This window comes from Eleginops maclovinus, chromosome 9 (assembly GCF_036324505.1).
Source record: "Eleginops maclovinus isolate JMC-PN-2008 ecotype Puerto Natales chromosome 9, JC_Emac_rtc_rv5, whole genome shotgun sequence".
NCBI lineage: Eukaryota > Metazoa > Chordata > Actinopteri > Perciformes > Eleginopidae > Eleginops > Eleginops maclovinus.
This window is the reverse complement of record NC_086357.1, coordinates 13,078,482-13,104,345: the sequence shown is the minus strand read 5'-3', so window position 1 is coordinate 13,104,345 and position 25,864 is coordinate 13,078,482. Positions and strand designations below refer to the sequence as shown.

Here is a 25,864-nt window from a genome sequence, read left to right as displayed (position 1 = left end):
TTAAAGATGGGTCGTGGCTGGGTCTTCCAGCATGACAACGACCCAAAACACACAGCCAGGGCAACTAAGGAGTGGCTCCATAAGAAGCATCTCAAGGTCCTGGAGTGGCCTAGCCAGTCTCCAGACCTGAACCCAATAGAAAACCTTTGGAGGGAGCTGAAAGTCCGTATTGCCCAGCGACAGCCCCGAAACCTGAAGGATCTGAAGAAGATCTATATGGAGGAGTGGGCCAAAATCCCTGCTGCAGTGTGTGCAAACCTGGTCAAGAACTACAGGAAAAATCTGATCTCTGTAATTGCAAACAAAGGTCTCTGTACCAAATATTAAGTTTTGTTTTTCTGATGTATCAAATACTTATGTTATGCAGTAAAATGCAAATTAATTACTTAAAAATCATACAATGTGATGTTTTGGATTTTTGTTTTAGATTCCGTCTCTCACAGTTGAAGAGTACTTATGATAAAAAATACAGACCTCTGCATACTTTGTAAGTGGGAAAACCTGCAAAATCGGCAGTGTATCAAATACTTGTTCTCCCCACTGTATCTAGAATAACTGCAACACATCTGAAGAAAAGACGAAAGAGGAGAAGATGGACAGTTGATAAAGACAGAGTTGAAGAAAAAATAGGAGTAAGAAGGAAAGCTCAGACAAACTGCCAACCTTTACCGCACGTCCCTGCCGTATTAGGAGAACGGTACCAGCAGGGGAAACCAGCCGGCGAAACTAAGTATTGTTTGAACTCCCACTCAAACAGTCATGAATCAAAAAACAATCTGTTTCGCTCCGAATGATCAGAACCAGCCCATTTTAAATCAGGGCTTCAGCAGAGCATGTCAGGAATAATAAGCCACAATACCCTCAGCAGGATTATTTTTTTCTCACTGCAGCAGGGGCCTTCAGGCTTCATTCATCTACAGGGACGGGCCCAGCCTTTTTTTGCAAAACATCATTACACAACGCATGCAACAGTATAAACAGTTGTTCATCTCAATGAAAAGCTCAATAAATACTCCAGTTAAGTGCAGTGGAACTGTGGCTAAATGTCTGGAAAAGATGCTGACGCTGTGCCATCTCTGCTTTACCCCAATCATGGCTGTAATGGCATGACAGGTTTTACATTCCATTAAAGATTACTCCGGGATAGTTTAATGGGGGGAATCTTTTCTTCTGTTAGAAAATAACATAGCATGCATGGATTTCTTAACATTTCCAAATGCAATCATGAAAATGTTTACATTCACACAGTGTTGACCTGATTAACTTATTTTGTAAGTATATTTTTCACAGTTCACATCCTATTTTAGTATGAAGGGTTGAAAAGTGCAAGCTCAAAGGCCCTTAAACCCATGTTCCACTCGCTAAAACTGCTGGATAAAAAAATAGTGTGAGAGACGGAGGGCTGAGAGGTAATGAGCTCTTGTGGGCAAGGCTTAGCATGGCTGAGGCAGCCACGCAGAGGTTAAGCAAACAGGCAGTGGGATCACGCGGGCCTAAGCCTCTTATACAGGCCCCTCTGAGGAGAAGATCATTGACTTCTGATAGGGGGATGAAGGTCAGGAGTTGTCAAAGATAAAGGGGCCACCATTCCTATAGCCTTCTTTCTACACGTCTATCAATGTTTTTTTTATGAGTCAAATGTTTCATTGATATGATTTGCTGAGAGTTAATTTAAGCCCGCTGTCAGTCAAACATCTCTATGAAAACATTTTCTCGTCTCAATATCATTCTTAGTCCTCTCGGCTTTCTCTTAGCTGAGCCAGGCCCATCCCAGTCCTCATTCACTATCCATCTTTTCATCCCTTTCTCAAAATCGAGTACTTTTGCTCAATGAACCTCTCCCCCCGGGTCCCCCTCTCCTGCTGGGAGTCGCAGGGCAATGCAGTTTCATTTCCTGCCCTGCTGAAATCAATGCTTTCTAAGGGAAGGAGGGGGAGTGGGGAGAGAGCCCGTGTGAGACATATATAGAGAGACAGCAAAACAAGAGTGAGTTGTGAGAGGTCTGTTGGCATGCCGGACACAACCGCACTAGTAAGTAAACTTGACTTGGATCCAAGTCAGTGTCAGCTTTCATAAACTTCTACAGGGAAATTAAATAATGGCTCAAAGTTGAAATATGAAAAACAGGAGGCTGCTTTAACAGGCAAATTCAATTTTCCCCTCAACACTCCTTATTGTTTTTTTTTTCATTTGCCTTAGAGAGGAAGAGATTCTGCGGAGGGCATTAGCGGCATCCCGCAGGATAAATGTATTTCCTGGGTAGGAGCGTCCCAGTTGACAAGATTCCTTTCCGCCCGCCCCGGGATAAATTCAGAGTTCCCCTGCATGAGCTAAAGTCTCTGAGTGAATGAGACGGAGAAAGAGATGAAGAAAATAGCATGGATGTTGTCAGTTACACAAAGAAAGATTCCTGCGCTATGACTATGCCTTGCATTACTATTCCTGCACACTTCCCCACAAAAACCCACAGCTCGGACATCAAACACAGGACTCCCTCAGTGATTCTACGAGCCTCTGGTTAACCGATCTGGACATTCTGCAGCGTAAAACATATGACTGTGTTCTTCCATCCTGCTATTCTTTTCACTCGCTAGTTTCCGTTTAAAACTGACCCACAACCCGGATAGTTGGACTACACAGAAGTCAATAACTTTGCCTTTGAAAGGAGCTGCCGTATGGTGAGGCCATCAAGCCAAAATGGATTCAAGAGGCTACCAGTGACTCTGTGGGTATGGTAACAGCTTTTCCTCAAGACTGTAAAGAAAGCTTTGAGGGATAGCCAAAAAGTTGGGTGTTGGGACTTTCATACTGACAACTTTAGTTTCTGAAACAAAAAAATAGGATTATTTTAAATCTTAGGCTAGAATCTTAAGAAATGGAAATGGAAGAAACACATTACACTAACTTTCATCAAGAAACTGACCTGATCATTAAAGTTTTTTTTCCCTTTCACAAAGTCTGATTACTGAGGCCACGTATAATGTCCCACAGGGGCAATGAGGTCCTGGCTGCCACAGAACAAGCCAGATGGCTAGCCAGCAGTGGTTGGGTAGATTGGCATTTAACTCACAGCACTTCAGACTTAGAACCAGTGAGACCTTTAACTCCGGATTCCTCGGTCAGTGTGGTCAACAGGATTACAATGGATACAATGGTATTTCCATATAAGTCAAATTTCTTATGGTCTTGTGCTTTTTCAAGTCACTATTTATGTGTGGTGTCTGTCAGAGTTCTTTTCCCCGTAAGTAATTGTAAATTTTGACAGCCCTGTTGGACATTCAATTAGACACTGTTTTCAGCAATCATACTGGCAAATTAAATAATGTCTGCTCCAATGCTGAGCAGTCCTGCCAGTAGGATAATAAGCAGTACCCGTCTCCCTAATGTGAAAGTTTGACATCCTTTGGACGACAGAACTGAGACACCCGTCCAAGACAGGCCTCTTAGGTCTTCTTTGTGTGAATGAAGTGGCTGGGTAAACACTAGCTGCTGGTTAGTGGGGAGCTTGCTTAGAGAACAAAGCCTTCGGTTAACCAAACACGCTAAGGCCATGTCCACATGCTCATGCAGATCAATTTAAAACACTGTTTAAGACAAAGTCAACAAAGCCTTGTTTCCAAATGCCCTTTACACCAAAAATGTATGTTGTTTTTTAAAAAAGACAGCTTTACCTTGCTTGTGTTTACTTTGAATTCATGCATAGCCGATCACACTAGTTGTTGACGTAGATCTAGATTTACAACCTAGACGACATAGCAAGCAACATGTAGACATTTGATCAATGGCTGCAGTGTAGCAGCGCAGGAAACACTGCTTAACTTAAAGCTAATTGAAGATGAAGTCCCAATTTAATACAATTATGGTTAATTATTTTCAGTAGAATATCAACAAACACAACCATACGAAGCAGAGATTTGAGTTGAAATTATTGATAGTTAGGCTTTTTATGCCTAGAGGCAACTCCAAAAACATGTAGAAAAAAATTGGTTACAAAAAAGGTGTAGCTGGAGAAAGAAGCTGACAGAAGAGAAAGGCAAGGGAAGATTGAAGCTATCTATATATCCCCCTACAATAGTCCAACAACATCACATTATTGAAACACATTTACAACACAACCACCCAAAGAATTTCAGTGGAGCAGAAAAAAACATGTGAAGAAATCAGAAGGAAGTGTGCGAACTTAATCTTTGTCCTGTGAAGGCAACAATAATCCAAGGCCTATTGCAACAATGAGAAAGATCTCTGCTTGAACTCAGATTTTGTGGTAACCTGATCACAAATGAAGGTCTTTGCGTCAGACTTCTATATACAGTACAATTAAATATTTTTTTGATAAAGTAAAAACCTACATTAGACACCCACTTTAACCAAAAGAGGTTAACAAGGTTCAATGAGCTCATGAAACATCTTAACTTTAAATCCCCCACTGAAAACAATGAAATGGAAAAGACTTATACATTCACCTTGTTGTTATTACTTTAGCAGATCCACTGATGTATTTGGTGGCAAAACAATACTTGTTAAACTGGCAGCTTTGAGCTAAAACTCATTTGCAGGAACTAATCTTCAAAAAAGGTAGAATTCATCTACTCCAGGATTATAGTTTCTATCGCTACTGATTGCAATTACAACGCAATATATGACCAGAAACAGCCAAACACACTTTCTTTCCATACATCAAACAAACAGAAAAACTTCCTGAATTACTAAATCATAGGGTGTACCACAAATCAGTTCTGAGCCCCCAGAAGCAAATCCAACACTATACAGGGGGTCACTTAATTTAAACTGAACACAAATCATTAGATTCCCCGTAAAATTAAATTTCCTGCAGTCTAAACATCTCTGCTTTAATAATTCCACATGCATTTTCCGCATTACACAGTAGGCTACTACATAAAATGTGCTATTTACATTATTTCAGTGTGTAGGTTAGAGATGTGAAAAAAGGGACAAAAACAAAGAAAGACTTGCATGAGGGAGCTGCCAAGAATCATTTTTGAAGGACAAAACTGTGAAGAAAATACATGTGATGATCTGTTGTATTAATATCTGCAGAGTGAGAAGTTTATACAAAAGTCTCAGAGGAACTGATGGTCCAATGGTTTCGCAGCAAAACCGCAGCACCACGTGGACGAAAGAGCCAGCGTGGAGCCACAAAGACATATCTAGACTGATATTGAGGGAAGCCAAGTTATGACTAAACATCCGTTTCACAATCAGCACATTACTGTAATGTATGAACTAAAATGTTTGTGCACCAGCTGGCATCCCGAAGTATGTTTTTTTTGCTCAAGTCAAAGATGCTTAATGCTGACAAAGCATTACCAAAGTCGTTATGATTGTGTCTCTAAAGAGAGCAGGAGCTGGTGTGGAGCCACCCCGCTCTCAGTTATTGTTGAGTAAACACACACAGCGAAGCCAAGAGCAGCATGTCAGTCAGCCAGGCAAGAAGGGCCAAGTGGAGGAGACACTCAACGGCCAAAATTAACTGTACAGACAGAGAGGGAATGGGACAGTGTGTGTGAAACAGCCAAGAAAGAGAGCAAAGAAAAAAACCTGGGAGAGAGTGCCAACATTTCCCTCATGACAGTAAGATACAAGGAGGGCCAAGGAGTTTTGATGTCATGCTGATGAGGGTGGGGTGAAAGGAGGGGTTGATTATTTTTCTCATCCTCTAGTAGGGAGAAGGTATGCCTGTTAATACTACTAAAAACATACTTTCAGGCAAGAATATCCAAAGAACTATACTAAAGAACACACTTCATTTATATCCATAGAAGGCATGGACTTCATAACAGTTTCAGTATGAGTGACAATTCACTTCACCAGAAACTAAAAGGAACTAACTTAGGGAAGGGAAAGTACATTCATAAAAAAAGTTGATCGTGCTGTAAAATAAAAGAAAGAAGCTTTTTCCATTTGCACTAAATCTGGCAAAAACACATCTTTGGGGAGTAAAGCTGATAAAGTGGAAAATGTCTCTATTGACTGATAACATACACATATTTTTGGGGAAAATAAATAATAATATTGTTGGCAGAGAAGCCCATAAAGTTAGGGTATGTAATACCTTGGAGGGAGTGTGGTGTGGTACAAAGACCTAATTGTGGCTGGACGGGGATCTGCCCGTCTGCTTGCAGTGGGGGTTTCTGAAGTCCTTAATGCAATGCAAACAGGGCTTAAAAAGATTTACTCTGACACATATAGGGGAATTTAAAAAGCCATGTTTCATCCTAACCCCTATTAAATGCAATGTAGCATGATCTCGCATATTAATCCCGGGCAAAGCTAGCTGGGAGGACGCTAGCAGAGTAGTAATTTGATAAAACTGCAATGAAGAGTGGTCTCAATGAAATTTAGAGCCCTTTAAGCCAGAGCTATTCCCCACAGTCCTCAACATTAAACTATGCCAAGTCCATATGGGAAATTGATATGCAGTATGTGTGGCTTATTCCATTAGACTCATTAAAGTGTCACTTTGTCTTCAGCACGCTCTCGCGCTTACTGCTTGCTTAACAACTGCACCAAAGAACTCTTTGTATTGTGTGTGTTTAAGGTATAGCGGAGAACATTTTTTTATGTGGCGGCCGTTATTTGTCTTCCAGACAGCATGCGGTCGAAAATCATCAACCTGACATTGAATAGAATGTATAGAAGGCCATTTAATTTGTAGTCTGATATACAGAGCAGGCACAAATATATTTTTTGTCTATTAATGTACCGTACACTTTTGAAAAAAATTAATGCTACGCAGGCCAGACTCTGTTAAAAATCATTGAAGTGCCACAATGTCATTTACTCACAGCTTCTCAGCTTCAGCACTAAAACCTGAACCAATGTTTTCTGTTCCTTTTGTTAATCCACCACTGCATTTCCCTGAACCCTGCAGAGAGTTTTCTCTCTCCAACAGACTGACCTCCTGTGCTGACAGTAAATTGCAGGAAAATGGTTTTCACGCTTGGCTACAGTTTGCAGTGGCAGAAACTTTATCAAACGCCTCCAACGAAGGATCTGAGTGAACAGTTTTTAGCCTCTGATTAAGCACTGCCTCTCAGAGGAAGTCTGGCCACTGAAAAACAAGCATGCTCCACAGAGTGTGTTTGGTGGAAATAACATCATTTTTCCTGTCAATATTACGCAAATCCAGAGATATTTTCACTTCTTACCATTCGGAAAAAGGCTTTTGCCTGACTTGGCAGAACGCAGATCCTCAAAAAAGGAAAAACCTAAAATCAGTCTCTCCTTCCTAAATTCCTCTGTCAACCAAGCATTGACGACATTTTATCAGGACATTCCAGCTAGCAACCTAATGGAAAACAACTGTACCATTTACAGGCATCACACATCATAAGGAAACTTCATATCTCGTGAATTCTCATCAATGAGGTAGTCCTGCTTGGGAAACGACAACGAGAAACTCTACGCAAGTTATGGAAAAAAGCATTAGATGTTATTTGATGCTTTAGATATAATGTAAAAGCAAATTGCCTGCTGGCTGTACATCAGTTAAACAATTAACCCATAATATTCAGCAAACTGTTTGCCCTATGGCAACACTGAGGCACACCGAGCCTTGGCAAACACATGTGCTTAATAACAAGTGGGAAGTAGGTAATTGCCAGTGCACGACGTGGTTTACACGCCGATGTTTTAAATCAGTGACATTAAACAGAGTCCAAGCGTATGATTTATGGCTATGTCCTGATTACATTAATGTCCTTGACTTTCTTCAAATTTCACACGCTCAAAATGGAGTGAAACTGTCTAAAAATACAGGTCCCCCTCCTCCCAGAAAAAGACCATACATCTGTTTCACACATACAGTCCCTGCCACATTCTTCCATGTCTGCCAAAAGCTTTTAGGGATGCACACCACTTGATGCCTGAGTTAGTGTAGTGTGCACTGTGCAGAGTGGGAGTTAACACACCAGAGCAATCTATCTGAACGAGATGGAAGACCATTCAGACCAAGATGGAGCCCAGCGATTCCCCAAACATCTGGATAAAATATAGATAAACTGAATATTGTGACATATAAAAGGAGACAATATAGCGATGATAAAATAACAGAGCAGGCTGAAAATCTCAAAAGGGAGAGGCAGATATGCAATTATTTGAGCGCATAAAGAAAGAGCTACAATAACCTCCAACATCTTTCTCACCTCTTTGCAAACGACTCCCTTAATAAGAGTCTAAGAAAATACCAGAAGAAATATAACAGTACAGATAGACATCTCAGGAGCAGGGAGAGCAGGACAAGCTCTAACACAAACTGAGTCTGTAGCACCGAGGATTTTTTCCAGGGGTGAAGTGCCTTTAGTGTCAACAGTGTGTCCTGTTGAAAACGGCAGCCAGGCAGTTCCACCCAACATGATTTATAGCCTCCCTGAGTGTTATTAAAAGGCTAAATGCAATTCTAAACAGTTTTCACATAGTCTCTGCCCTGCACAGGACCTTTTATGTTTAGAGGTGAATGTCCCGTGTTCAGAAACATTTACACAGTTTATATAGGTGGAAAACATTGCCATCAATTTATTTTTATGAACATGTCACAGATTATTACTTTGAAGCTAAAGGGCAAGGGATGAGAGACATAATGACTATTTCAAACAATGCCACATCCTAACTTGTGTTTCAATAAAAGGTGCTTTGATTTACAATTTTAGGTTATCAGATTTAAAATTCATAGAGTTGGAACAGATGGATGTTAAACTGTTTGTTGAATGTTAACGGAGGGTATTGGATTTGGATGGAATTTTGTGAGTATTGTTTGCGGCTTTAAGAAGATACAATGCATGCATACATATATTGTTGGTTTATAAATCGCGAGTCATGTCTGTCATGAAGGAAATTCCCTCGCTGTGGACAGGGGAAGCCCCGATTGTTTCGGGAGATGTTGCTATTTTAACCATGCACAGAGACAGAGCACTGACCTCTGACCTGTTGACTGGACACTCACAGACTGATCAATAAATGGGAGAGCAGCAAATAAGGAGACAGCCACGCCTTTCGGTTTCTTTTTTGTCAATTAAACTCAGTTTCTTCTACAAAACATAGTATATGATCCCCTGGCCACTGATCACAAAGCACTGCAATCTTCTCTTCACATTGAGTACAGCTGACACAATTATTCCTCTCTGACCCTTCCCTTCACAGCGAGTTTGAGGAGAGACAAAACTCCCAGTGTTATCATCTGCTTACATATCCCAGAGCTGCTTCTACTGCGGTAAGTAGCAGGTCGAGTCTGTGAGTGCAATGGAAGAATAAAGAGTCATAATGGGTGTCATTTTCTTGTCCATGATCTGCAATCATGCTATAGTGAAGCTATGGTTAATTTGAATTCGGTCTAAATCTGTATACCGTGCAACTACATCATGTCTGAGAGCTTTTCAATAGTTTTATGGTGTCCAGCATTAAGAGGAGGTGCTTTTCTTCATGAAAAACATGTATTATCTGTATGAAATGTAAATGTAGATATTGCCTTGAACTACAGGAGTTATTTCAACTATTCAATCTATTTTCAGATATAAAGTACGGGGCTTGAATCTCCTCCACTCCATATTCAATCATGAAACTCCATCTGAAGAAGGTATAGCTAAATCATCCAGTTAAGTAATGTGGATTAACATTCCTTCCTGCCTCAGAGCAAAAAAGAGGGGCAGGAATAAATGAAAAAGGGATGGCAAGAGAAGGGTAGCAGTAAGCTTTACGCTCAGTGCAGCATATTCTTCATACACTTTTTCAAAATAACAACCACAAGCATTTAGGGAGAACGGAGATAATCCAAACAAAGCAGAAAAAAACATCCAGAGGTAATACATCACTCCCCATCAGGACGTTGGGGGGATTGTTTTATACATTATACACTTAAAGGGCCAGAAAAAGATTAATCGCACCCCACAAGCGGCTTCATAGACATTCAAATTGAGTTCAAACTGAACCAGAAGCTGGTTACACATAACATCAGATACTTTCTTTAAAATGGTAATACCACTCGCTCAGCCTGTCAAAGCCAGTGGAAATGTGATTATTTAGATCTTTGAATTAAAACCAAAGTGGAAAAACCTGAATGATTACCAGGATTTTTTAGTGTTTTGTGAGAGGCAGTTTGGACAATTTGCATTGTTTTTTCCACAGGCCTACGTTTTCAAAAGTTGTCTTTGTATTCTCACCTTACTGCCCGAAACAACCACACTCAATCCCCATTAACCAACCCTCAACGTTTAAATAATGTTTACCTTTAAATAACATATTATTCATCCCTTATCGTTGGGGTCACAATAGCTATCCAGCTGACTCGTTAAGAGCCCCCCTATTGTCTGCCAATGGAGTCAAGACTCTCCCCGTGCAGAGGCTTCAGAATGACAATAGGACGATCATCTAAAAACCAAAGATCATTTACATGAGAGGGGAGGCTCAACGATGGCAAACAGCTCTGCTCAATACAACAGTCTGAGGACATTAGTGGAATGATTTCAGGAGCGAATAACAAACAAAGTGGTGTTATAATATAAACCATGCTGCCCTATAAAAACACAATGACTTAAACTGACTTTAAAGTGGGTAAGAGTAACCATGACGCTACAGTAGGAGAGCAGGATTTTTCGTCAAGGTTGACAGCATATTACACGGCTGAATTCACGCATGTTGGGATGAACCGCAGATTAAGTTAAGTCAGCAGAGAGAAAAAGTGAAAGGAACTGGAGACTCACCAGAGGCGCTCAGGTCCAGGACACTTTGGAGCAGCAGGGTGACCCACAGCGCGCAGGCTGGACATCCCCGAAGAAGCTGGCTCGCCGCTGCCCGAGTTGAATACATTCCTCCGGCTCTGTGTCAAACCTTTGCCACTTAACACATCCACTTCACTCGAAATATTATTTTCGACCCACTCCAAAAAAAGGTATGACTCAAAATACGGTGCCTTGATAACTTATGCACTGTCTGCAGCCGCTCTCTCAAAGCGCACCTCTCGATTTAAAAAATGTGAGCGTGTGGAAAGAATTGTCTCCGTCTCTCCTGGTTTCTGTCTCTTTCCTCCTCGCTGGAGCCCAGCACACTTTCCCCCTCTCTGACTCTCTCTTCAACTGAGCGCACTCCTTCCTACAAACTTCTCTGGAGAGGCTGTGGCCGCACGTTGGGCCGCAAGAGCCACATGGATCTGATTAGCCATGTGTCGCCACCTTCTGTTCACTACAGGAACTGCAACAGGACAGGCAGAGATTTAAATGCAATCGGCTGACAATAAAGCGTAGTTTAATGGCGACAAAAAAGTTATGCTAATATAAAGAAATGATACAAATTGATTATTATTTGTATTGCTGTTAAAAAAGTACTCTGTATTTCCAAAGTTAAGGAAGAACTGTATCTCGACTGCAGAGCATGGAGAAGTCAAATGATGGAATCTTGAGGTATGCTATTCGAGAAGATCTTGTACTTGAGTAAAAGTAGAAGTACCAGAGCGTATGATTACTCTGTTAAAATTCAAAATGCTACTCAAGTAAAACTACAGAAGTATCAGCATCAAAATATACTTAAAGTACCAAAAGTAAAAGTACTAATTCTGCAGATTGGCCCATTTCAAAGTAATATAAACATGATGTGTTTTTATTATAATTATTGATGCATTATAGGTTAGTGCTATCAAAGCTGGTAAAGGTGCAGCTAGTTTTAATCAGTTTGTGTACTGCAGGGTATGTGAATTTACTCCAGGTTTAACTAAAGTCTGATTTAAATGTTGATTATATTTCACATCATTAATCCAAATCTGTAAAGTAACTAAAGGAATTAAATACATGTAGTGGAGTATAATCACAGATTTGCCTCTGAATTGTAGTGGAGTAGAAGTACAAAGGAAGGGAAAAAAAGGAATACCTCAAAATTGTACTTGAGTAAATCTACTTAGTTACTTCCCACCTCGGGCTATGTGCATGACAAACTCAGGTAATGTATCTTTAGATGAATGAATAGAACTGTGTAAACCTCAGAATGCTTCTCAGTCCACAGCAGGCTGAAGGGGCTCTAAACGACCAATTTTGTTCAGGCTGTCTCTGGCCCACATGATTTACAAGGACAAGTATTTACAAGGAGGAAAATATTCTCCAATAAAAAAATCAGTAAATAACGAATTAAGAGAATGTGAAAGGTGAATTCAGTCTCATACACATGCTTTATTTAGTCTCCTAGGCATAAAGCTTCCAGTAAGTAATTGTACGGGTCAGAAAAATGATCACATTTTTCCACTTAGTATCTAGAGTTTTTGGTGAAACCATCTCATGTCATTGGTTTGAAATTCTGTGCTGCTACCTGTGACAGCTTACTGACCATATGAAAATGGACCGGTTTTCAGCTGAAAACTTTCCCATTTGACTAAAATACAAACAGACAGATGAATAAAGCAAAGTCAGTATGGTGTGTAAAGAAGTCTCTTGTGCCTTCTTCAGAAACGTTAACTTCAACACATCACATACACCCGCCTTCATACAATTATTAATTCCAGAGCCGTACATTATTATAAACCCACTTCACCTTCTCCTCTATAACTCCACACCTTGTTTCATTTTACTCTGCTCCCTGGATTTTGACACATACTTTGTCTCTGCATGTGTGTCTGCACACACAGAGTGCTTTGACAGATTAATACCGGGGCAGGAAAAGAATGGTAGCAATTTAGCATCTCCGGTTCTGCTATACTGTGACCTACCCCTGCTCATTAGAGGGAAATATCATCCTCTCTGGAGTGTGTTTCGATTTAACTGTTACAGAGAACAGGAATAGCATGTATGAATAATGCTTTAAGATTGGATTATTTTCGATTGAAGATCTGAGAGAGGGTGTAGCGGGCTGCTCACAAGCATCAGGGCTTCACCTCTGAAATCCCTTGTCACGCCCAGGGGTCCTGGACAGGGTCTGCCTCTTTAGGACTCATAATCAAAACCTTCCTTCCCCTCCTCTCCTCAGTCATCTCTGGAGATATGCTGATAACCAGAGTTTAGAGATAATACTGCACAAGCTTCCTGTAAACCCTGAGATAGGATAAGGATGTGTCTTAGTGTGTGTTGCGGGGAGTAGAAACCTATTTTCTTTATAGGCTTCTGTGTATGGTCAAGAATTCCTGTCATCCTTTATACTGTAAGTGTAAGACATCACTTATTCGCAGCATGCTTGGTCCACCATTACTAAGTGGATGAGGAAATTAAGAAAAGGGCAATTATGAGAGTTCATGGATACAAAGCAGTTTGCCATATCTGCCAAAACTCTGATCCAAACCAGGGTTGCGTTAAATTCAAGCCATTCCACATTTGAGCAGAGACTGCAGCTCATTTGCTAATGATGATTAAGGGTTCAGGCTCACTTAAGTGGGTTGGACATAACAATTATTTCATGCCAAAGGGCGTGATTTGGGAGAAGTATATAATTGTTCCTGATTTAATTAAATTGTGGGTGAAAATGGACCTAATATTGGCTATGTACACTGTAGCTCTTACTTCTTATAACTTCGCTCTGCAACTTGAAGGACTTTGGTTTGAGTGCCTATTGCTAGTGATCCGAGATTCTTTTGGACCGCAGAAAGAAAGAGGCATACCTAAAGTGTGTGTGTGTGTGTGTGTGTGTGTGTGTGTGTGTGTGTGTGTGTGTGTGTGTGTGTGTGTGTGTGTGTGTGTGTGTGTGTGTGTGTGTGTGTGTGTGTGTGTGTGTGTGTGTGTTTGTGTGTGAGAGGTTGCATGTGCGGGCGTGACATGGCAATCATTTCACATAACATTACAATTAAACTAATCGAAATTGGGCATGACTGATTGCAGTTTGGAGAAATGTGTAAGGTGATGATCATCACATGTCAGTTGTGTTTCTTACAGAGGAACCCATTTCAAGCTGTTTAAGGAGCCAAATTAATTTAACCTAAGCTGTGTTTATGTGGTACTAGGATCCTCTAAAGAGTGGGGGTTTTCAGAGGGGGAAAGACCTCACCACTGGGCTGATCAAGTAGCGAGATTATTTCTGACATTGGCCTATTTTTCCTCCTTGGTGTCTATCAACTTCATTTTGCCTAAAGTAGGATATGATTATTAAAATTGCAACCATGCATGGTGAAAGTAATCTAACCTTCATGGAGGAGCGGATTAGGGTTCTGAAGGTCTCTTTGAAGAGCAGATCCCCAAGGGTTTGTTCAGCGGCCACAGCACATGGACAGGGAGGCCCTTTGTTACATAGTTGGCAATGATGTCAATACAATTAAATCAAAGGATGAGGGTGATCGTGGCTTTCCTCCCATAATTTCTACGTTCTGCAAAGCTTTCTCTCCATCTATTTTCCTTCACATCCTCAGATGACTCTAATAATTTGTGCTTAAATTGGATTTCCCTTACCATTGTCTGGTAATGTGCTCGCCTTTTGCACATTCTTCAATCAGCGGATAACTCAACACAGTTTCCGTCCTTGGTTAGACATCATTTAATGGCTGACAGACAATATTGGCCTCACTTCATCCTTTGAATCCCCCTGTCCAACCCCCATTGCAGTCAAATCAGAGTTTATCTGTACATATTGCCTTTCGAATGTCTGTTGCACTCCTACTCTATTCCAAAGGGGGGCCTTTTGGAACATACTGAAGTCGGTGCTGAAATACAATAACTGCAGAATGGAGGGACCATTTCCAGCCCAATACTGTAGTTTCCCTGCAATAAGGGAAAAAAAATCCTACTCTCATTACAGATAAAGTTTTACAGAACAATAAACACTGCAAAAGCATCACATTTCCAATCTTTTCAGACAGTTTTTCAAGAAAATAGGTAACTGGATACACTGAGGAAACTTTATATTCTTCTCGGGGCCTCCAGATATATCTGAAAACAATAATTGCTTGCAGTCATACACGTGTCGTGTGTACTAGATTTGACTTCATTTGTTTGTATGTTTAGTGAAGCACATATGGAAACAAGATGAATAGGTGTCTAGTGAGATTTTTGTTTTGTAAAATGAAATCAGGTTTCAAGAACAACAACCAAATTGCACTGTTGCCTATCTACAGTATTCAATAGATTAGAACACGTTGAGTTGTTATGGTTCAAAATTTGGTTTCTTTTTCATCTCAAATCCTAGATCAAAAAGGTTTCTATGGAGCGGTGTGTGGACACAAGCCAGCCACTACTCCCTGCTGCACGGTTCAACTATGTGGTCAGAAATGTTCATAGTCATCTCATCCTGTTGCTGAAGACTTTTTATGGCCTCACACTTCATCCTGGACACTTCTTCAACTCCAGAAACTGAAAATTGACTGATAAGATGGTGGTGACTCATGTGGAGCCTCTGTATCTATTGATGCCAGGGTTTTTTTTTCTAAGGGGCGGTTGTCTGAGACTTTAACTTCACACACCCTGTCATAACTTCTTTACATAATTTGGATGATGAGTTAAACTCTTCTTTTTAAGACCAGTTTAAGTTCTCACATTTTGTAGCCCTGATATAGCATTTATATATATTTTAGTACTCACATAGTGTACGATCCCCATTTGCATATTTTTTTATAGCCATATAAGTTATTCCGCAATTTAATGAAAAGGGCATTGAATTAGTAGTTATGGATGAGACTGACAAGGAACTATTAAACCTGTTATTATTTTTAAAAATTGTCTATAAACGAAAGAAATGAATAGAAGGATGACTTCTACAAAGAGGTAAACTCTGATTGCAGTGCAGAGACACCACAGCCTATGTTTTTGGAAATGACGTCTATGTTCACTACGTTGCCCTCTTTCTGCAGGAGAGCAACGATCAGGCCGCTTCAAAAATACAAGGCGGCACCATGCCAGCTCCAGAGAAAGTCATTTCGACATCTAATAGCTGTGGACCTGGCCAGTTTAATGTAAGCCTTTTGTGATTACCTGATGTAATGACAGCCAATCCAAATACAGCCTGCAAGCCATTACGAGCCAAACAAGGGGAACAGATTATGCACTGCAGGATTGCACTGTGTCAGCCTGACAGAGTCTGAACAGTGCAACATTAAAAAGTTTCCATCCTGTTAATGTGACTCCCGAGGGAGTGGAGAGGAAGTGTTTAGGGCATTTATACATCCCAAATACCACAGATACCACTTTGAAGGCTGATAAAGCCTAATCCTTAATCTTAATGTAAACACAGATCAAAGATTGGTACGTTCATTCAGATGTAGCTCTTAATGGCCAACAATGCTATTTAAAATATGTAAATAACTATTTCTGGCATTGAAATTACATGAAATGTAACTTTGTCATACATCAAGATTTGTGCGAAGTTAGTTCCAGTTCAGGGTATTTACCATATGTTTGGGGGGTATTAGTGCAAACATGTAGAACTGATTGTCGGTCAGTGTGAATGACACTGACATGCATGGCAGAAATTGGCGGAAAATGTGCCATCTGTGATTGAGGTCAATTTTCCCTTTTGTGGGAAAGAAACGTCAGTAGCTCCCTGTGCTGTGTGGGGGTGCACCTGATTTTCCACCCTCACTATTAACTAAATTGGAGCCAATTTATGTCAAGATAAGGGAGTTGTGTGAAGAAAAGTTTGACACCATTCCAGTAACTGTTGGGACTTATACATGACTCACTTTGTGATAAACTACATTTAAAACATTGTCACAATAAATTTAAATCAGTTTCAGCTCTGGACGGTCATCTTTAGATATACCCTGTGGGACCTCCTGGCACTTTATAACTCTAATCGTTAATCAGCATTAAAGTCTCATTACACAAGAATACTTGTGAGGGATGGAGACAATTCATCAGGTGATGCTCGTCTGCTTTCTCAGGAATGTTTGGAGAGGCGTTAACCTTTTGGAAGCACTTCATTGTCCTGGAGGCTTGTCCTACGACTTGGCTCACTGCCGCAGGACAGGATCTTTGCGTTTATCTAGAATAATTTCCCAGCTGAAAAAAGTCTCATTAATATCACCCCACACACACTGAATGCTCAGTTACATAGACCCAGGTCTGCTAGAGCAATTACAGCTGCCCCGTACACTTAGTCAACAGCTGGTTTCTTGAAGGAAAAGGTACAAAATCTATAAATAATTGTGTGTGGCCATGACAGACGTCCACATACGTTTTAAATTAATTTAACTAAATATTGTGCAACCAGAATTTAAAAAAATGAAAAAAAGAAACTGAAATGAAACAACAGTGTGTCTTTTTTGTATTTTATTCATGGTGGATGTGTTAGTTTTCAAGGCTTTAGGATTAGGTCATGGTTCGGGGTTGAGAGGAAGTTTTGATGGTTATGGAGAACACAGGGAAGACGGGAAGGCACCAGGTCAGTAAAGGAACTAGGGGTGAGGTTGCTCAAAATTGCTGTTTATTTTTTTTGCCCGTTTGGCCAGTTTAATGATATGGTTCAGGAACAGATCTGGACAATAAAATGATTAATAAGGTTCCAGAAACTACATGAGGCACACTCCATTCACAGTCTACTTTTTAATCTACGTTTTCCTTAAATCACATTATTAAAGTATTAATGTGTGACAAAACTGATGTCTGTCTGGCAGCACATATGCCATACCAAGACAAATGATCTGACACTTCTCCGTTATCTTAGGAAAACATCATACTAACACACACAGTGGATAACTTTTTGTGCAAGTAAATCAAGCGCTCCTCAAGTATTTTCCCTATATTCAATCTGCATGTCGAGTTTCACTTTTTCGTCCAGCTCTGTTTCTAAGAGGGCCACGAAGCCAAGACAGCATTCAAGGGCAGCTTCACCCCCGAGAGAGCGGAGGTATCCTGTTGCTGAGGGAGAGAGGGGAGGCAGTGTGGCAGAGGAATCATGTGATCACAGTGGGGGCAGTGCGTCCAGTCTTCTCTTGGAGCTGAGAGACCTTCAGAGCGATGTCAACCAGGGGAGCCAGCATCACCTGGACAAAGGGACACACAGAGTGACTTACTCTGCAGATCATGCTGTTCTCACACATCCTACAATTAATGCATTGTCTTTTAGCCTTGTATTGCCTGCATGCGCTAAGATGTTTACCTAAGGGTCCTATTTTACTACATTGTGGCACTCAAAAGTACTGTTTGACATTTTATGGAATACACTAATTCACAAATGACACCGCTGTCTTGTTTGTATGCTAACTATGAAGCAAGAGCCAGGAACTAGTTAGCTTAGCTTAACGCAAAGACTAAACTGGGGGAAATAGCTCCTGTAGGCCTCCAGAGATAACAAAATCTCCCCATCAACACATTTTAAATTGACTAGTTAATTAAATTAGTTACTTGTTATTGTGATCCGTACAATAACAAGAAGCATAAAATAATTATTTTTTGCGGCACACGGAGTTCCAGATGGACAGACACACTGCAAAGTTGCTGTACTTTACTTAGAAATAGTCAAGCAGTTAACCCCCCAGTACACAACAACATTACTTTGAAACACTTTAACCTAACATTTGTGTACAGATTGCACAAAAAAAAAGCTTTTAGGTGATGGTTGGCAAACCTTTTACAGAGTTAGTGAACTTCTCTACTCTTTATGCAGAAGTAAAGTATTTCTCATCAAAGTGCTTTATATAAATGATCCACCCATGTGAAGGGGGGGTGATGTATTTTCCTTTGAGCTGGCTGCTTAAATGAGTATCACACTTGCACAAATGTCATCCCTCAATGACCAACATCCTTTCTGCCAGAACAAAATTATTTTCTGTCATCCTCAACCTTAAGAAGCTTTCCACAAGCAGAATACTCCGGATCCACAAAACAACTGCTTTTAGGAGACATTTGTAAGTTGTTAAGTCCTTCCTCTTTTCTTCCAAACCGTCTTGTATCGTGAGTCATCCGTCTTGGTGTGTAAATCAAACCTACCCGTTCAGGCAACGAAACCGTTATTCCTCTGGCCGTTTATCAGTCAAGTTTGTGAAGCAATATGTTTCTGCTTTATCTGTTTGCTTGTGGTGCTTAAGCACTGAAGAGGATAAAGGGTTTGAAGAGAACTTTCTTTGGGGCTTGATTTCTTGTTCTACATCCCCTCCCTGTCCTCACTATTCAAAACAACTTTATGAAGTGTCTAGTTGGAACTCACACGCTTTATGTTTCCCTTGTGCGATGTTATCCTCTCTTCCTTAGGGCCATGATAAGCTGCCATAACTCAAGGCTTTGCCAAACATCTCCATCATCATCTCCTACATTGAATACAGGATCTGGAAATCATTTCTGGGGAGCTCCACCCAAAAAAGGCTGGCTGTTCCGCAGTTCTGCAGTTCTCAGATCATCCTGGCCGGCCTGAAGCGAGCTGGAACCCTTGTGAGTTAAAATATGACCGCTGTAACCTATCTGGGGTGTCAAACTACATTAATATATCCTTTTGTATCTCCTCTTTTCACTGTGACTTTTCATTCGTTATCATTTTTAAGACAAGAAAATTGGGATGGTATGTTTATTTTTCCATCTGATGACTTTGTTATATAATCTCTTCCTCCCTCTGGATCTAGCTGGCTGGAATTATTCCTTATTGTCCTGACCTGGGGGTCCTGGTAAATCTTCTGGGGGTCCTTCTCATAGCTGTCTATGTAGAGCCTGATGGTTGCTCCCGCGCTGCCTGTACCGCTGAGACGGAAAATAATCCTAGAACCGTCAGAGAAGATGATCCTCAGGCCCTGATGGAGTGAGAGTGAGGCAGATAAAGACAGGGATGAGGTTATGATTCATGAAGATGCACAGCAGCTGAAAAACATGTTGAGTTAGAAAAAGGATGGGGTGCAATAACACGCTTTCCTGTCTGTCAAAGAAATTTATTTTAAAATATTAATGTTGGTTTATATAGCACTGAATGGTTTCAGGGCCAAAGTACATTTCTTTACTTCTGCTACATTAATAAGCATCTAGGTATCTCAGGTTGTCTGGGAGATGTCTGCCTTTTACCCTGAGTCAGAACTAAACATGGAGAAGCAGTGACCATTTTTTATGCTACATATAAATACAACAAAATAAAAGTGTAACCCACTGCAACCCTTTTGAATGAAGGCTAAAGACTTTTTCGGTTTGCGATTGCCTTTTAATAAATCAAATACTTATTAAGATACTACACTGCAATGTATCTTTTGATAGTTTTCCCACCTGTTGGCTTTTAATTCTATTTAAATATCCTTCCCTGAATTGTTCCTCTTGCACTTTGTCTCACTGTTTTTTAATGTTTTTTTTCAACTTTAAATTGCCTTGCTGCATGTTGGATAGACATTCCAGAATATCTTCTATATGACTATATCACATATTCAGTCAATTTGATTAAAACATAATAATAATAATAATAATAATAATAATTGCTTAATAACTTTTTGATTGATTATAGATGTGTGTTCCCTGCCACTCACCTGGTTTTTGGACACACTTCCGTCCACAGGGTCTGTGTAGGCAAAGTTGTCGGAGAGAGCCACATCATAAGTCTTATCACCCGATGAGAACTTCTTTCCTACGAAAGATGGGTCGAACATTGCTGTCTCCAGATCCTTGATCATCTTGTTGGCAGCATCAGAGTCGACCTCCTCATAGTCGTACCTGGATATGAAGTCATGATATGGTGTTTAACTCGTATCCAAAAACGGGTGATTTTGATATTTATTGCTTTGTTTTGAAGTGATAGGTTTAAGAGTATCTGAAACTCGAGATTTTCTTTAATAGCAAAACAGTTAAAAATGTAAAAGAAAAAACTGAGAAAGAGAATTTTAAGACAACTTAATTATGAATTGGCTTTCTCTGGGCTTTTGAGTGCTGCAGTTCTCTAATCCACCACTAGACGGTGCCAGATAATCATTTAAGCAACCCGCATCTCTTGTTTCCACAGTATGTGTTCTTAAAACTGCTTGACAATAAATAAAATAAAAAAACAACCAGAAATACTGAAAGGCTCAAGCTCACATTTCATAAACTATTCAAAAAGGAATCATTACTGACCTGGTGAAGAAGTTCCTGCCAAACTTCTGCCAGTGATCTTTCATGATATCTTCCACGCTCTGTTTCCTGGTGGCTAGGATTGACAACCATGCGAGCACGGCCCATAAGCCGTCCTTCTCACGGATGTGATCTGAGCCTGGTCGGTTAGCAGAGGGAGAAAAGAGGGGGTGAGTGATTAAGTGAACGAAGGCTGCTGCTTTCATTTCCTGGAGTTCTGGCTACATAAATCTGATAACATTCACTCACCTGTGCCGAAGCTCTCCTCTCCACATAGTGAAAGTTTTCCGGCATCCATCAGATTACCGAAGAACTTCCAGCCAGTTGGAGTCTCATACAGCTGCATCTGGAGAGCCTTAGCCACACTGGAACACACAATAAACCACACTAGGAAAAAATGATCTGGAACTGATCTGGAACAGCAGCACTTTACCATAGAGGGAAAACATAAGATTGGCTGTTGCGTTGTGTTTTTTTTTACTTGTCAAGGGCTCCACTGGTGGGCATACTGCGGGCCAGTCCTTTAACACCAGTCTTCTGGAAGTAAGGGATGCTGGTAATATTGGCAGCGATGACAGCCACGGAGTCTGAAGGGTTCACGAAAAAGCCATGTTTTCCCAGAACCATGTTACGGTCCTGCATATAGAGACACAAGTTAAAACAAAAAAGGATCCGAGGTCATACAAATCTGACAGGATTTGTGGCTTTATCAATTAGTTGCCTAAACAGTTGGATGTTGGCAACGGGATGAGTTTCGAAGGCAGGAGAAGGATGAATAATTGACTGCTTATGGTATAATGACTTCAGCATTTTGTCAGATGTACTGTAGAGCTAAAAAAAAAATACATTTACTGTCCTAATAAAGTGCTTTGCCAAAGTTGAAATTAGTTTAATTCAGTCACGTAATTTATGGCCCATTATTTTTGACTTTTTATTATAACCTAAAAGACCAGAGTTTATTTTATTTTATGTGCTGACATCATAGATTCCAAACCACTTCAATAATCTCAGAATTCTGCTCACACTCCCCCCAATAAAATGTTATTAAACTGCTGCAAAATAAAAAATGGTCTTACACCATCACCATCAAAGGCTGCGCCAAAATCATATTTTCCGCCTTTCATGGCGTTGACCAGGTCGGAAGCGTAGGTCAGGTTGGGGTCAGGGTGGTGGCCTCCAAAGTCCTCCTTGGGCACACAGTTAACTGCTGAGTCGGCAGGAGAACCTAGCTCTTCACAGACTATCTTCTTCACATAAGGACCAACCACTAAAAGAAAGAGAGAGGTATTAAACTAGACCCATACACTTTGCTAAAAACAAGCTTCATTTTTTTTATTGCCCACATGTTGCAAGTCTGTGGTCTAAGATTCAAAATTGGCTGAAGACACTCAATATTGATTTTACATTTACACCGTTCAATATTTCATTGGGCTTCTAGATAAAGACAGTACAGAGACAATACATTTAATGATAATGAATTTAAGGTTGTTAAAGAATAGATTGAAAATACAATTTCTCTTATAAAAAATGATTGCCACAAAAAAAATGGGTTATTAAGTACCTCCTGAGAATATGTAATTTATTTTAATGAATAAACCCAGAATCCATCCTTTAAACTTTGGCCCAAAACCAGTCTTTGCAATCTATTTTTGGCCTCTCACATAACTTTGAATTTGTGCTGTGCAGTTTCCTACCTCCGTGCATAGCATCCAGGCGGACGTTAATGTGATTGGCTCCGGAGAGAAGCTCTTTCAGTGCAGCAAAGTCAAAGATGCCCCTTAGCATCTCAGCATAGGCTTCCACAGAGTCCACTATCTCCACTGAAACAAATGAAGAGGAAACAGAGCAACATTTAGATTAAGGTAGCAGCAGATGTCAAGATTAAGACTTTGACTGGCTAGGTAACTTTCATCAGACACATGACGGATGTTTGTCAAATTACACAATTGATTAGCAGATTATGATTAAGAGCTGTGAAGTTGTTGTCTGGAAACAAAATAAAACAACATTTGCCACCACATCGCAGGTTGCTATTTGTTTTTAATCCAACGACAAAGACATGGATGAACTGCCATAAATAAATAATCTTTCAGGTGAGAGGACTGTGCCCTTGATTTCATTTTACCTGTGAAGGGCTTGAAAGTGTCCACTTCAAAGGTCTGTTTGCCAATCTTGGAAATATCCACTTTCAGCTCTGGGCAGATGTGATACTCCTGCAGGGTTTTGCTGATCTCATATATTTTGTTTGTGATGCCCTCGGGAGCAGGTCCTGGGGACAAAGTCAAAAGCTGGTTAGAAAGGGTGAACTGACTGATATACTGTGGTTAAATAAAGCAACACGCTTCTACAATGACTGCATGCATCTCCTCAATGCTTGGAGTGCAACATTGTAGCCAGAGGACCCTTCAGTCTGTAATCTCATGTGATGTCTAAGTGTTATATACTGCACAATGCAGTCTCCACTCACCTCCACTGGAGATGTTGTACTTGATGCCAAAGTCTCCATTTGGGCCTCCTGGGTTGTGGCTGGCTGTGAGGATGATACCCCCCACTGCATTTACCTTGCGGATCACACAGGAGACTGCTGGAGTGGACATGATGCCATCCTGACCAATAACAAGATGGCCAATCTGCAGAAAGTAATATAAAACACATGGACACACAGATTATACAAACATGTGAGAACCAGGAAAGTAATGGCTACATTTGGGGGTAAGTGAACCGAGCCCATCCCTATTTGTTTCAGTTTTGGGTATGCAAGGGTCTTATTCCTTGTATATCATGCAAGTTATAATTGACATACTTACAAAACAATCTGTAGCTTTAACAATTATGTCATTGCTATCAATGTCACACCCCCTTTTAATGATGCAATTTTCATCTGATCAATTAATCAATCATCACTCAGGTGATCTATGTAGCTACTACTAAACTTTAGGGCACATAGTAGAAAGGCCAAACATGGGTTACGTAATACGTAAGTCTTGTATATGATTATATTAAAACATGTATAAATATCTCAGTCGAGGAATCCCTATTTAAACATACAAAGGTATGCTTTGTGTAAACATTTGAGCGCTCCTGTCTGTGCACCTTTGGCTATCAGTTTCTCCACTGCTTCATTTTCTTACATCAACCACTTGTGGAGAAATATCAGACCACTTTGTGCAACTTTTACCTACCGACATCATTGACAAACATTGTATTTATTGCAGTTGCTGCACATGAGAGGGGTCACAGATTCAGCCTAGAAAGCAAACACTGTCTTTTACAATAATATAACACGTACTAAGCCGTACTACACTTAGGATAAAGGAATAGGACGGTCAAAATGCTAAAATCTTAAATAAACCCAAACGTACTCTATGTACTATTGTCTCATCTGTGCTACAGACATTTGCAGGGCAACGTGACTGGCTGCACGTTTCATATGACGCCCCTTCTTGGCTAAAACCGTTTCAGTAACATCATCTGGGTGAAGGCAGACAGTGGTATCTGCACAGCTCATTATGAAACAACACAACGTTAGCCCATGCTTCATTTCGCAACAATAATCACACATGCTGTTGCTTATTCATTTTGCAAGTCATGTTGTAACGCTTTAAGCAAGAGCAAAGAGGTGGCCGTGAAGAGTCAGTAACTTTATATAGCATCAAATGTCAAAGGTAATAATAGTTTGATATTTAAGTGGCTTCCTTCATGCAGTTTCTAGAAAAGGTCAACACGGTCACACTGGCATCGGAACCAGTGCAGGAAAACACAGATCGGAGTTAGTGGCACCTGTTTTACAAACATTAGTGTCCATCTAAAATAAAAAGCATGCAAATCACAGGTAGGTATGCCATCTATGCTGTGTTCCTATTTCAGGGCAAGGAGTGGGGGGGACTTGCAAGATAATTCAACATTAGTAAGTTAGTTATTTAGTACACTGAATTACAGCTTATAACCATGTAACATTACATTACATTTCAATATAGTGAAACATTTGCGTAACTGTCATCACAAACAGTAAAAAAATCACTCTACCTCTTCTGGTAATGAAGCTAACGCAAGCTAAACTAGCCAACAGCACACCAGAGTACAAGAGTTTAGCTGAATAAATAAAAGTGGAGCTGTCCTGAAGACTGAGGTACGGTTCCAACCTGTCAAGTTACTTTGACGTCCACTTGCTAACTGACCATAGCTTACATGCTAACTTATTCATTCGGGCTTTGCATGGCAATAGGTGTTTTAGCTAACTTAGCATGCTAGCGTTGCAAACACGCAGTAGGGGCAGCCAAGGTGAACACAAATCGTTCTTCTACTGACCCCGTTGGCAGCAGAAATCTGAACGATCAATTGAATCGCTTCTTTCATGAAAAACCTTCCATCTCCTCCCACCACCACAGTGGCAGCCTGGCGCTCAGCAGGCTCGATGACAGAGATAATACTCTGGATGAAGTTTTCCGCATAGTGCTGGTTCTGCTGAAACACTGTCACCCTCTTCCTCAGACCGCTCGTGCCGGGCTTCTGGTCCGTGTACGGCTTGGTCTTCACTGTCGTTATTTTCACCATTTTGACCCCCAGTGAGCACCGATGGTCGCCCCGTGTGATCCGCAATAAGTCCCGATGAGGAGGCGACTGCAGTGGCGGAGCAGCCACACGTACACACCCGGCAACTCCCCCCTCACACAGACCCGCCTTCTCAGTTTAAAGGGCAAGGAGATGCCATGCAGGATTTTCCAAACAACATAATGGCTTCACTGATAATTGTAATTTACAGTAGTTTTTAGCATATGTTAGTAATGTTATTAATAAATATATAACATTTCTGCAGTATGGTTGCCTATTGGTGCACAGGGCCTCGATTAAGGTTGCCTATTGGTGCACAGGGCCTCGATTAAGGGCATGTCCCCCCTGTGGCACACTACCACATTCAGATTATTTTTCTCTTTGACTTTTTGATA

The 25,864-nt window shown here is 40.6% G+C and overlaps 2 protein-coding genes across 2 annotated transcripts in view; both read right to left on the bottom strand.

Moving 5' to 3' along the window:
• The window catches only part of ror1 (receptor tyrosine kinase-like orphan receptor 1), a 110,699-nt gene extending 99,632 nt beyond the window's left edge, over positions 1-11,067 (bottom strand). Inside the window, 1 exon segment of the mRNA XM_063892322.1 lies at positions 10,716-11,067. Coding sequence (XP_063748392.1) covers positions 10,716-10,821 — 106 coding nt within the window. The 5' untranslated portion in view covers positions 10,822-11,067.
• Positions 11,068-17,162: 6,095 nt separating this feature from the next.
• pgm1 (phosphoglucomutase 1) lies at positions 17,163-25,571 on the bottom strand. The gene is made up of 11 exons (XM_063891809.1): positions 25,227-25,571; positions 23,386-23,548; positions 23,044-23,187; positions 22,613-22,738; positions 21,995-22,185; positions 21,400-21,554; positions 21,168-21,283; positions 20,922-21,057; positions 20,342-20,525; positions 19,493-19,627; positions 17,163-17,890 (listed from the first exon to the last, which is right to left on the bottom strand). The coding sequence occupies exons 1-11, from the start codon at positions 25,470-25,472 to the stop codon at positions 17,801-17,803; spliced, it is 1,686 nt and encodes a 561-aa protein (XP_063747879.1). The 5' UTR covers positions 25,473-25,571; the 3' UTR covers positions 17,163-17,800.
• Between the last annotated feature and the right edge of the window lie 293 nt (positions 25,572-25,864).

Excerpts from the sequence above, each read along its gene's own strand:
- pgm1 (XM_063891809.1), bottom strand. The coding sequence starts at position 25,472 with ATGGTGAAAATAACGACAGTGAAGACCAAGCCGTACACGGACCAGAAG. Across the intron at positions 22,186-22,612 it reads CCTGGATGCTATGCACGGAG|TGGTTGGTCCTTATGTGAAG; the intron begins GTAGGAAACTGC and ends TCTTTCTTTTAG. Across the intron at positions 21,284-21,399 it reads ACCAGTGGAGCCCTTGACAA|TGTGGCTAAGGCTCTCCAGA; the intron begins GTAAAAAAAAAC and ends TGTGTGTTCCAG.